The sequence below is a fragment of the Crotalus tigris genome, unplaced genomic scaffold (assembly GCF_016545835.1).
Source record: "Crotalus tigris isolate CLP2741 ecotype Arizona unplaced genomic scaffold, ASM1654583v1 scf7180000024427.8105951120:4207309, whole genome shotgun sequence".
Lineage (NCBI taxonomy): Eukaryota > Metazoa > Chordata > Lepidosauria > Squamata > Viperidae > Crotalus > Crotalus tigris.
This window is the reverse complement of record NW_024100595.1, coordinates 1,772,731-1,786,313: the sequence shown is the minus strand read 5'-3', so window position 1 is coordinate 1,786,313 and position 13,583 is coordinate 1,772,731. Positions and strand designations below refer to the sequence as shown.

The 13,583-nt window shown below is 42.7% G+C and overlaps 1 protein-coding gene across 6 annotated transcripts in view; it reads right to left on the bottom strand.

Moving 5' to 3' along the window:
* Nucleotides 1–212: 212 nt before the first annotated feature.
* The window catches only part of SPN (sialophorin), a 29,293-nt gene continuing 15,922 nt past the window's right edge, over nucleotides 213–13,583 (bottom strand). The window contains exons 1-5 of one of the 6 annotated variants that reach the window (XM_039330295.1): nucleotides 10,094–10,117; nucleotides 8,127–8,172; nucleotides 7,381–7,531; nucleotides 4,526–4,724; nucleotides 213–1,980 (exon numbers count right to left, since the gene is read on the bottom strand). In XM_039330295.1, the coding sequence (XP_039186229.1) occupies nucleotides 636–1,980; nucleotides 4,526–4,569 (1,389 nt within the window). In that variant the 5' untranslated portion in view covers nucleotides 4,570–4,724; nucleotides 7,381–7,531; nucleotides 8,127–8,172; nucleotides 10,094–10,117 and the 3' untranslated portion in view covers nucleotides 213–635. Of the gene's footprint in view, nucleotides 1,981–4,525; nucleotides 4,725–7,380; nucleotides 7,532–8,126; nucleotides 8,173–10,093; nucleotides 10,127–13,583 lie in introns of those variants that run through there. The other 5 variants (XM_039330296.1, XM_039330297.1, XM_039330299.1 and 2 more) reach the window with 5 other exon arrangements.

The following is a 13,583-nucleotide window of genomic DNA, read 5'->3' as shown; positions in this document are numbered from 1 at the left end:
ATGGCTTACAAGAAAGCAGGAGAAATGAGATGCTGAGGACTTTCAGAAGAGGAGAGAAAGAAATCTCTCTTTCACTCCTCTATCTTCCACTCATCCCTCATATATGAACAAGGGACATCATAACATAATGATCAGCGTATAGAGCAGGGGTAGGCAACCTTGGCTCTTTTATGACTCGTGGACTTCAACTCCCAGAATTCCTGAGCCAGCATGGCTGGCTCAGGAATTCTGGGAGTTGAAGTCCTCGAGTCATAAAAGAGCCAAGGTTGCCTACCCCTGGTATAGAGGATATAGGATACATCTATCCTGTAGGATAATGAGACATACCCAACAATGCCTATGTAAATCATAAAAACTATCTGCTCCAGAAGAGGCCTAAGAGGTGATTCTATCTTCTACTCTCTATTTAGGAGTTATGTCTATGGAGATTCTCAATCATCTGAGTCATGGTGGTCCAAAGGTGCTTTTTCAAATGGCAACTGGGCTTTCCTGGTTTTTCCCTGAAGACCTTTTGCTTCTCATCTAAACTGAACTGAAAAGGTTTCTGGGATGAGAAGTGAAATGTCTTCAAGGGAAGGCAAAGAAAGTCCCATTTAGGAGGAACTTTCTCCTAACTTATTGAAGGCTGGGGACACCTAAGAAGAGTCCTTAAGGGGCTCTGATACTTTGCCATTGGCATCCCCAGTCGCCTGTGAAGTGGACCCTGTCTCAGCCTCTCCACAAAGCAGCTGCTCTGTTTCCCCCATGCCTCCCTTCCCATTCATGTCTTCCATAGCTATTGAAGGCACCCTAGACTGACGCTTCCCAAAGAAAGTCACAAGAGTCCCACGCCGGGTTTCCCCTTCCCCTACAGCCCCCACCTGTTGCTCCACGTCCTTATCCAAACCTGTATCATCTGGCAATGTTGCTTGTCCAGGCCATTCTGGGGCATTGAAGCTGGTAGAGCCAGAATGACGGCGACGCCTAAAGTACAGGAAAGCTATGAGGCCGACAAGCAGCAGGATGGAGACAACAACGACCAAAATGATGACAGGACGTTTCGTCTCTGAAGGACTTTGATCAGCAGTGTCAGATTTTGATGCATTGTTGGTAGATGTCACCAATGTGGTGAAAGGACCAGATGGATGGTGGCTGCCGGTCTCAGGAGTCTGAGTTAATTCTGGGACAGCTTGATCCGGTGATATTGGTCCTTTTCTGCCCTGTTTTGATTTTGTGCTCTTTGTAGTTTCTGTGTAGGCGATTGTGTGGGATGATTGCTCAAGGAAGCTCCCTTGGGATCTGGTTCCAAAATCCTTTGTTGGAGAAGATACCTTCTCACTATCAAAGTGTGGTGTGATAGTCATTTTAGAGGAAATTTCCTTCTGACCAAGAGGTGTTGTGGATTCTCGTACCTCCGCTGCTTCTCTATCAAAGTGTGGTGTGACAGTCATTTTAGAGGAAACTTCCTTTTGACCAAGAGGTGTTGTGGATTCTCGTACCTCCGCTGCTTCTCTATGAGATTTTTTTCCTTCAGTAGAGACAGTGACAGTACTTGGCATAGGGGAGGAAGTGTCTTCTGGGGCAACAGCGTTCATGACAGTGGAAGAATGTAGTTCCTGTTTTGAGACTGGAGGTGCCGCTCTGAGGGATGATGCTGGTTGCACTGAAGTGCTCATACTTCTGCTAAGAATGCCAGACATGGTGGCATCAAGAGATGACATAACAGGTGTCATGGAAATCACCTTAGGAGATACTACAAAAGATGAGTTGCTTATATTTAAACTGGATGTCGTACTTACATAGGTGGCCACATTTTGGGGGTCAATGACCTCACTTGTATTTTGTCCCTCTATAAGAATATCTGTGGGAAAAAGTAGGAAGACAACAAAGAGCATCTTGTGGCCAATTACTTGCTGGAACAAGAATCTTGATTTTTCCATGGTAGCAGAATTCCCGAGTCCAGGCCCTCTTGATGTGGAATAAGTAATGGCTATAAAGAATCTGGGAACAAAAAATGTGACAAGTTGTAAAAGAAAATTGTATACTTAAGACAGAGGAGCAAAACTATAGAATGACTTGAAAGCTTCAGTCTGAGGAGAATGGCCTAAACTGGCAAAGGGCTGTACCCAAGGATTTTTTATATGCCCAGAGTATTTGGAGATCCATATCCAAAGATATGCCTATGTTGATGCAAAGAGAACCATATGGCTCTTTCCTGTTAAGTTTTGGATAGAGATGAGGAATTGCAAGCACTAGCTCACTCTGGCTCAGATTTTTTGATGCCCCTCCATCCACCCACCCACCCATACCTCTGGTGGTCCAAAGGTATGTTTCCCTAGTTCCATGTCATGTGTGAATACTGAAGAAGAGACACCTTACCAATGATACACAACTTACAATCCACCTTCAGAAAATGCATTCCAAAATCTAGAGTTAAAAATAGGCTTGTGAGCAGGCGGTGAAAGAGTGGAACTGTAATCTTAAAGCAAAGAACAGGAGATCCTCTTTAGGTGACTTTAAGCCACGTTTCATCACTGGAGATTGGCTGTGAATTATCAACAGGTCTGTGTGAATTGTGAGTTCTGCAGAAAAACTGCTGAATGTGACAAGGGGTGCAGAACTCAGCTTTATGAAGCCATATAATTAGTCACCAGTGTTACATCTGTAAAATGGAACAATACTTGGTGTTCAGTCCCTTTTCACGTCACTCTCGATCTGGTAGCCAACATGCAACCACATGGCTAAAAGTCCAGAGATGCGACATGCCCTTTTCCTAAAAGAACATTTTGACTTCCAACCACTAGGTGGCAATAGCAGATAGAGTTTACATTTGCCCTATGTAAACTGTGAGGAAATAGTGAAGTTAGGCAAGAAAGAATTCTCCGCCCAGGGATGACATCAGCTGGAAGCCAGGGCTAACACACATAGTAAACAGGAAAAAATAAATTATTTCTGAAAGAATTAGGGTTTGTTTGTTTTTTAAAAAAATCTTTGGTTCCTTTGCCTCAAGAGTGGGCCAAAGATGAGTATGGCCCAAGGAACCAAGAACGAGATGTAGAGTTACTTCCAAGTCATTTCTTTGGCAAACAGGAAAAATAAATTATTTCTGAAAGAAAGAGGGGACTATGTTTCTTCTTGAGGAAGAAATGTTTTTTCCTTGAAGAAAACGATGTAGGAAGAGATTTCTTTCTTCAAGGGAAAAACATTTCTTCCTCAATGAGAAAAAGCATAGCCCAGTTTCTTTTTGGAAAAAAAAAAAGCACCTTTCAGATAACCATGACCTGGATGACTGAGAATCTCCATAGATATTGACAAAAACCTTACCAGACTAAAGCTACTATCTGCATAACTACTACATATTGTTAGGGAGGGTCTGCCTTCACCTTCTTTCTGCATATGAAAGACTCCAAGTTTCTCTGTCTCTTTGCTCTCTCCCTCCTGTAACTCTAGACTATGTTCCACCCCATTTCCTCTGTAATTTTCCAGTTGTTTTCCTTGAAGAAGAATATTTTTTTTAAAAAAAAACCATTTTATTATCTCCAACTCATTTACAGAAGATGAATGTGGTGACTACTTATGTTCATTAATGAATGAACAAAGGGAACAGAATAACCTTAAAAAGTTGACCCTTCCATTCTTCACTGGTCAGTTAGAACTGAAGAAACTTCTCGGATGAGAAGTAAAATGTTTTACTTCTCAAAGCCCCAAGAAAATCCAGTTGCCTTTGAGGGGGGGGGGTAGGAAGCACCTTTGGGACAACCATGATCCGGACGATTGAGAATCTCCATAAACAATTGACCCTGTGTTTTGAAGTCTTTTTTCCTGCTCTTTAGGAGGCAATTGTTACACATCCCATGGACCGCAAAAATAACAAACAAAGAAGTCCTAGCCCGAATCTCACCAAAAATATCACTTGAAGCCAGGATCACCAAACAGAGGCTGTCATACTTTGGTCATGTCATGAGAGATGATTCACTCAAAAAGTCAGTCATGCTGGGGGTGATCAGCAGGAAAAGGAGAAGGGGCCACCCTAGTACAGCCTGGCCAAACACTATAAAGGATGACACCAGGATGATCATTGCAGATCTGAAGGAGACAGAGGGTGTAAGACAGAGGGGCATGGAGAGCGCTGATCCATAAAGTGGCCGAGAGTTGGACATGACTGAATGGCTGACAATGACAATGACACCAAAGTCTGAAGAAAAAAAACAAGGCGTATTTATTCAAGCCTTGACAAACAACACTTGGAAGCAATTTGTTGCTGCAAAGTGAGTGTAGAGTTCTCCGTCTATTGTGTAATCATTCTCTCAGCCACATGGAGGGGCCTGGCTTTGTGACAGAGCCATGGAAGGGAAGTCTAGTAGAGAAGATGAAGGTGTCTGGATATAAATGGCAAAGAATCTCTCATAAACAGCCAAGGGACTGCCACCAACCTTCAGAGAGACTGGAGGTCCTATAGGGCTTCTTAGTGGTATAGCCTCTGTGAGGCCAAACCCATATAAAACATGTGAGTTTTGCAACATGCAAGGTCATGTGTGTTGCTCACCCATTTGAACCATCATCTTCTTCACCTTCCAAGTAGACTCTCATGTTGGAGACAAAGTTGAAGAAGAGATGATAGCACCATGAGTTTGTCAGCCTGAAGGCGGACCTCTTTGCAGCTTTCCTTGCTGTTTCACAGGGCAGGAAATTTCCTACCAACACCACACTCAACACAACTGAATGAGAATTGTTTGGAGACCTTTCTTCATACATGAGGAGAGGAGAGGAAAGGAAAGGAAAGGAAAGGAGAGGAAAGAGGGGGGGGGGAAGGAGAGGGAGATATTTATTTTAAGAAAGTACAATAGAAAGCTGGACAGAAAAATAAGTCCCAAACTGTCCACAGGAAACCTTCAACTATAGTTAAAAACTAGGAGAGCAGAAACTTTCAAGTGCTCATACATTTAATGAAGATGTTTGGCAAGATTACAAGGAAATAGAAACTAAAAAACAGCTTTCTAGTGTTGCAACTGCTTATCTTTCTCAAGACTCTCTTCGTTTACTCCTATGTTGAAAAGACATCTGTCTATTTCTCTTTGCTTAGGAAGTGACGGTTTTTAAAATCTTTTAAAGAAATATTAAATATTATGTTTAAAATTTCGTCACCATCAAATGGGAGTTCCCCCCCCCCGCCCCAGATTTTAGCCTGGATGACTACTGAAGCATTTTTTATCTTTTTGTCCTTAGGGCAGTCTCCCTCCCCCCCCCGTGACCTTTATCAAGGTCATTAAAACTCCATTATCTCGCCTTGCAATACACACCATGCTAGGGTATTGAAACTGTTTTGCTAACAGTAGATCATTAAAGTTAAAATACCAAGTGTATTTGGATAATGGAAGACAAATCTAGAAGAGAACAACATAACTGGAGCATTTAGAGAGTTTTGAAAATAAAATATTGTGTTCTAAAGATGAAAGGCCTTTGATAACTATTCTATATGCCACTAAACCCTATATGACTTGCACTTGCCTCAGAGCCGGTACTTTTTCTTATAAACCTGCTGCCTTTTCTTCTTCATTTGGTAACTCCATCCCCAGAGACCAGGAGGCAAACAAGCCCCTATAGCAGGTGTTTCCAAACTTGGCAACTTTAAGACTTGTGGACATCAGCTCTCAGAATTCTATGCTATGCTGGCTGAGGAATTCTGGGAGTTGAAGTCCACAAGTCTTAACGTTGCCTGGTTTGGAGACCCCTGCCCTATAGGAATCCCCACATGCAGTTATGTTCTAAGCCAAATGAAGCAGTTGACATATAGTCTCTTCCACCAGCAAGAGAAAAATGCCCCATTTTGGCCTGAAGTATTCATGGCTTATCTTCATCTATACATCACCAGTTGTTTTAAATGTCAGGTTGGAGAATTAACCTGACTTGCTCAGCAGAAGGGGCGTCCTACAAGCACCAGAAGCCAGGGAGGGTGTTGTCACTTCTGCAACTGGGATTTGGTGACAGGGTGACAGGCTAGGCCATCACATCATGGCAAGGTTCTTGATCAACAGGAAAGATGCTAAGTGGCCCAATTGGAGCTGTCCCATTAATAAAAGCTGGGATCCAGAGTAATCCGGATTTGAAGGTTGAAAAGTAAGAAGCTCGTGGGGAAATGAAGATAATCAGGACAATGTTTCTCAACCTCAGCAACTTGAAGATGTGTGAACTTCAAGTCCCAGAATCCCCCAGCCATGCTGGGAGTTGAAGTCCACACATTTTAAACTAGTGGAGATTGGGGAATATTGCATTAGGAGACTAAAAATCAGAGAAGTAAGAGAATCGGTCTCACTAAAGTAACTGAGCTCAGCTGCCAGAGTTTTTAAGGAAAGCCACTGAGAATTTCTATTTCAGTCCTATTTTTCACATTCAACAAGCAGAGCTATGTCCTTAGCACTCTATTTGGGCAGAGAGACTCCAGTGGTGCTACTGTGGCATGGCTGGCCAGAAATGATTCAAGGAAAAATCTAGTCTAGCTGGAAGACTCGAGGTGAGGAGATTGGTACAAACAATATCATGGGTTGACGCCTTCCTCGTGGCAGCTCTGCTTTTTGCTGCATGCAAACACAAACCCCATCGCTTGCGGCATCTTATTTGCTGCACATCAGTGAGTTTTAGTGCAAGGATTTGGGAACAGGATATATCCGCCAAAGATTCGAGAGTGGTACCGAAGGAAGAACAGCGAGATCTGTAAGGTGGTCTGGATGACAATGCTTACCAGCCCCAAATATTTATTTTGTGAAGTCAAATCCCATCTCCATTTCCACCTCCCCACTGTACACCATCTGTTCTGGCTACCACATTCACTTCTGCCTTGACTAAACTTCCCTTCTAATGCAAACTGAAGCTTGTTTCTGGAAGGCTAGGAGAGAAGATCAGAAGGGGGGACCCTACATGCCAGCTTTCCTTTCAAATTTTTCTCAGCTCACTAACATCTCCTCTTCCAAATATGATGGAGGGAAACTTTGTCCCCAAACCAGTGTTCTCCAGACTATGTCAATCTGGTCTAGATGATGGGACTCAGAGCCCAGTTAATTGGAGAAGGCCTCGATTGGAGAAGACCTGCACTGTAGCTTGATTGAGCCTTACATTCCACATCATCTATTCCGCTAGATCATAACCCTAATCCACCTTGCAGGATTGTTGTGAATCCAAAATTGAGACATAGATATCCAACTACATTTGGTGATCAAGCATTTGGCTGAAGAACAACAATAAAACTTACACCTCTCTCTCTAGTAATACACTCACCTCCTTTACCTTGACTCCCTGCAACAACTTCCTACTGATATTTCTCCCCCCCCCATAATTTTGTAGGGAGTGAATAAGTAAGATGCATCCCACCCCCGCCTCCCTGCCCACCAACCCACCCTGCTATACCTTCTTCTAGGTTTCTTCAGAGAAAGCCAGGATGGGTCTCGGGATTTTCAAGGAAAAGTTCTTTTCTGCTAACCATGAACTGCCTCCATTTCCCCCCGTTCTCGCTTGATTGGGCAGGAAGGAGTGAATGAAACCAGAGCAGGTGGTGCTGCTGGAAAGTGTAGAAAAAGAAGAAGCTAACCGTTATATTCAGAGGAAGTGGCTTTGAGTGGTGGCAATCATGTCAATTCCACCCACTTCTGTAGCATCAGGTCTGTGGGACCAATCTGAGGCTGAAGACTTGGATAAGGTATTCAGGGTTGAAAAGAAGATTCTGTCCCCCCCCCGCCCCCCGTTTTGCCTTCTCTTGATATATCCCCAGAGTGGGCAAAAGATGAAAGAGTACTTCTGAGCAGATACAAAGCACATTTCCCTAGACAAAGGCTCCAGAAGTGTCTGTGCCTCACCGTTTCTACCAAAAGCAAAAAGTTAGGCAACTGCATAAAAGTGACACAAAACCCAAGTCATTTGTTCATTTCGGCCAACTTCCTGTGTTTTTTCAGAGTTGCAAAGGTGAGTCATATGCAAGTACACAGAAATGTGCACCCTCATCTATACAGGGAAGAGATCGAGCAGAGGGACCAGAAATGGACAAATGAAATTGCAGGCGGAGCTGAACATTTGAGCAACCAGCACCCAGGGACCAATCCCAGGTTTTCAGGTGAGACTTGCAAGGAGTTAGCAGAAGGAAGAGATTTTTAGCTTACCAATCCACAGTCTTGATTGGTCTACAAGCAGCAGCTCTTTGTACGCCTGAAGCACATGAAAGAAGAAGAAGTAATACATCTCAAAAGCTTGCATGTCTTATCATTGCTTGCATGTCTTCCTCTTATCAAGGGTGGGTCCTCCCGCTCCTGAGTTCCTCAGAACCAGGCTAGTTCCTCCAAACAAGTCTTAGAGACTCTATAGATGTCCTGGTAACTACAACAGAGAGAGCTTTTTAATGGTGCCCCCCCAAAAAAAATTTCAACACTCTGTGCCCACTGAGGCTGGCCAAAGAGATGGAACTATTCAAAATTATTCATCATTGTTCCATAGAGGCAATTGAAGATCTTTTTCAATAAAAAAAGCATTTAATCTTTGCAGTTGTTATCATATTAAATGCCAGTTCAGTGGTCTTGAAACTTGCTGAGATTCTACTCTTTGGCCAGGGATGGGGATGGGAGAGTCACTACTAATAAGTTCTTTCTGTTGTGGTCACCAGGACATTATTTCCCCACTAATATGTAGTCTTCCCTTACTGATGTCTAAACTAAGCAACTCTGGAGTGGACGTCCCAAAGATGCTTTTTCACGAGGCAACTGGACTTCCTTGTTTTTCTTTGAAGACGTTTTGCTTCTCATCCAAGAAGTTTCTTCAGCTCTGACTGGATGGTGGGGAATAGAAGGATTTATATTCCTTACAGACAGCTGGCCATTTGCATTCTTTTAGAGAGTCGTTGAGGTCACCTGGAGGTTTTATCTGTGTCCTCAATGTCACCTGAATGTGCAAATGTATGTGGAGCCTTCTTGGAACTGTTGAAAGGACTGTGTTGTAGACTGGAGTTAGATGGTGTCATATCCCTTCCACTCTTCAGAGAGGGCTGTTCAGTTTTGACATAGATGGCCTCTTTGACCCCTCTTTTAAACCAGCAGTCCTCTATGTCCAAAATGTGGACTTTGCTGTCTGCTGAATGCAGAGGGGCTGTGAATCTTATCCTGATGGGTTCTCCTATGTTGTGCCTGCATTTACGAAGCATTTTTTTTATTTCTCCAATGTACAGATCTGCACATGGATCTGGAGTGGATGGACTGAGAGTGGTTAAAGGGCTACGATCACATTTAAGCCCAAAATTTCCAGTGCTAAGCAAGATAGTTGTTAAGTGAGTCTTGCCTTATTTTACAACCTTTTATCACAGTTATTAAATGTATCACTGGAGTTGTTATAGGAATTGCGCAATCATTAAGCAAATCTGGCCTCCCCCACTGACCTTGCTTGTCGGAAGCTGGCTGAGAAGGTGATACATGGCGATTATATGACATGATCCCAGGATACATATGACCCTAGGACAGCTCAGCTTGCCCAATTAGAGGTAGTCCTTGACTTACAACCACAACTGAGCCCAAAATTTCCATTGCTAAACAAGACAGTTATTAAGTGAGTTTTGCTCCATTTCATAACATTTCTTGCCAGAATTGTTAAGCAGTTGTTAAGTTAGTAACACAGTAGTTAATTGAATCTGGCTTCCCTATTGACTTTGTTTGTCATAAGTTCGCAAACGTCAGTCACATGATCCAGGACACTGCAATTGTCATAAATACATGCCAGTTACCCAGTGTCCAAATTTTGATCATGTGACCCTGGGGATGCTGCAACAGTCTTAAGTGTGAAAAATGGTCATAAGTCATTTTTTACGTGCCATTGTAACTTCAAATGGTCACTAAATGAACTGTTGTAAGTTGACGACTGCCTGTAGTTGGGTTTTGTTCAGTTTATTATTCTTATTATAATTCCAAACAACAGAGGAAAAGAAACAATACTAACACTACTTAAAAAGAACATAAGAAATATAAGCAAAAAGGGGGGGGGATAAGCCAATACAAACATAGAGGCGGACTGCCACCTTGAATAACAAGCAGATCTAAATTGTGATATGCTTAATATAGTCTAATGTGCCATTAATGCTTTAACATACTATAAAGGATTTCATATTCAGCTTTCAGTCAAGCCATGTCTTCATTGATCTGAAAAAAAGGTTTAATTAGCACAGTTAAAATCAATAAAGGAAGAAGAAAAATTATAAATAATAAACAATATATTGAAGTAATTCTTTAAATAATATATAATATATAAACTAGATTAAAATATAAACTCTAGAAGCCAAATCTGAGCTGTGGTACAATATATAACAACAATATATACAAATTGGAATCCTGAAATGGTTACCAAATAAGACTAACTTCTATATCAGAGTTACTTTTCCAATATGAAGTTATTCTAGATATCAAAGCATACACCCATAATTTAATTAATCATTGTTCCGTAGAGGGGATCAGAAATCTTTTCCAATAAAAACTGTATAATCATTGGTGGGATTCATATATGTGAACAACCGGTTCTCTCTGTTGATGCCACTCCTGGAAGTGCGTTCTGGGCCTGGGCAACAAAAAATTAGCTACCAGTTCTGCCGAAGTGATGCGAACCAGCTGAATCCCATCACTGCATATAATCCTGCAACTGCATATAATCCTGCAATCATATGTACTTTAATGTCAGTTCAGTGTGTGTGTGTGTGTGTGTGTGTGTGTGTATAAAGGGTGTTTTAGCAAAGGTTAATAAAAATAAGTCTAGCTGAAATATAATTATGCCTTTCTTCCTTTCTATGATGAATTTGTTTCCAATATTGTTGCAACATTGTCACCACAAATGGAAGAAAGGGAGTTTACATGTTTTTGCAATTTTGACCGCAGTAAAGATTTCTGATGTAAAATATCTTATACTAGTTCTTCTTAAATATAATATTTATAGTAAAGTTAATATACTTTTTCCATTGAAATTCCCATAGTCCATTTAGCAGAATAGCAGAGTTGGAAGGGACGGTGGAGGTTTCTAGTCCAACCCCCTGCTCAGGTAGGAAACCTTATACCATTTCAGACAAATGGCTGTCTTAAAAACCTCCAGTGTTGGAGTACCCACAACTTCTGGAGGCAAGTTGTTCCACTGGTTAATTGTTCTAACTGTCAGGAAATTTCTCCTTAGTTCTGGGTTGCTTCTCTCTTTGGTTAGTTTCCATCTGTTGCTTCTTGTCCTGCCTGTCAGAATAGGTTGACCCCCCCCCTCTATTCTGTGGCAGCCCCTTAAATATTGAAACACTGCTTTAATGTCACCCCCCCCCCCAGTCTTTCTTTTCAGTAAAGTAGACATACTCAATTCCAGCAATCATTCGTTATATGTGTTAAGATTCATGGTGGCACAGTGGTTAGAATGCAGTATTGCAGGCTAACTCTGCTCACTGCCAGGAGTTTGATCCTCACCCTCTCAAGGTTTACTCAGCCTTGCATACTTCCGAGGTCAGTAAAATGAGGACCCAGATTGTTGGGGGCAATATGCTAACTTTATAAACCGCTTAGAGATGACTGTAAAACACTATGAAGCAGTATATAAGTCTAAGTCAGTGGCTCCCAACCTCTTCTATACCTCGCACCTCTAGAATGCTTCTGATATATTCTCGCACCCTTACAAAGGTCGAAATAATGGCAACGAATTATGCATATACACTATAATTTTGAAAACTCAAGTTTTTGCATCTCCTGGAATATTGTCTCGCACCCCAGTTGGGAACCCCTAGTCTAGGGATAGGCAACCTTGGCTCTTTTATGACTCGTGGACTTCAACTCCCATTCTGGCTCAGGAATTCTGGGAGTTGGTCCACGAGTCATAAAAGAGCCAGGGTTGCCTACCCCTGCCCTAGTCTAAATGCTATTGCTATATGTTTTAGCCTCCAATCCTCTCTTGGCTGCTCTTCTCTATATTCTTTCTAGAGTCCAAACATCTTTTTTACATTGTGATGACCAAAACTGGGTGCAGTATTCCAATTGTGGTCTTACCAAGGCATTATAAAGATACTGTATTCTAATATTACATCCATGTAATCATGCAATGTCATGCAAAATTCTGAAATGCAGAGCACATGCAAAAACGGAACCATATTTATTGCAAAGGGAGGGGTCCCTGCTTTGCAAGAACGAGGGACCTGGAACAATGACAAAACAAAGACTTTTTTTTTTTACATAGAAGCTGGGAGCCACATGGAATCTGACAAGACCGAGCGGCTCTGGGTCTTGCCCCCCCAAGGGTCATCCTGATGGTCCATCATTGGTCCTGGTGGGGAGGTAAACTTACCTCCCTCAGTGCAGGCACGCAACTTGGGTGTCCTCCTGGACTCACAGCTAAATTTGGAACAACATCTATCGGCTGTGGCCAGGGGGACCTTTGCCCAGGTTTGCCTGGTGCACCAGTTGTGGCCTTATTTGGACCGGGAGGCTCTACTCACGGTTACTCATGCCCTTGTCACCTCAAGACTGGATTACTGTAATGCGCTCTACATGGGGCTACCCTTGAAGAGCGTTCGGAGGCTGCAGTTGGTTCAGAATGCAGCCGCGAGAGCGATTGTGGGTGCACCAAGGTACACCCATGTGTCACCTATCCTCTGTGAGCTGCACTGGCTTCCTGTGGGTCTCCAGATGCAATTCAAGGTGTTGGTTATCACCTTTAAAGCCCTTCATGGCTTAGGACCAGGTTACTTACAGGACCGTATACTGCCGCATAGTTCCCAGAGACCGGTGAGGTCCCACAGATTGGGCCTCCTTCAGGTCCCGTTGGCCAGACAATGTCAGCCGGCGGGCCCTCGGGGAAGGGCCTTTTCTGTGGTGGCTCCAATGTGGTGGAATCAACTTCCCCCCGCGATTCGAACTACTCCCACCTTGCCGGCCTTCAAGAAAGCCATTAAAACTCTCCTGTTCCGGCAGGCCTGGGGTTGATGTCCCCGGGGGGGCCAGGACACGATTGGGACATGCTGTATGAATGCACTCCTTTTTATTGTTATATTTATTGTTTTAATTTTGTACGCCGCCCTGAGTCCCTAGGGATTGGGCGGCATATAAATTTTATTAATAAATAAATAAATCTGTCTGGCAATTTTGGGAGAAATTAGGTAGGTCATTGTTCAGGCATCCAGGGTTATTTCTATATTTAGGCAAAGCAGCCCTTTCAGAGGGCAGCAGAGCTGGGGCAATGTTAACAAGATACAATATGGAGATAATAAATTTAATAGATATATTTAAAAAATTAAGGGCACGTCCCTGATTGAGGATAAAAGGTTGGGGTGTCTCTAGATTGCAATTTCCCTGTAACAGTTACTCTTGGGTTTGCTGTGTGCTGGTGAGGAGGTTTTGATTCCTGGTCTAGTTGATGTGGCTGGATGAGGCTTTATTTGGGGCAGGGTCAACTTGAGCCTGATTAGGGTTAGAGAAATAGAGAAACAGGGATTGGCCCCAGGCACATCCAAAACACAGGCAGGAAAAAAAGTACACCCTCCATTTTATTTACAACATTCATTTTCTCCACCACAACAATATTTGACTCGTTGAGGTTCTGAGTTATGTTTCACCAATACATTATAAATC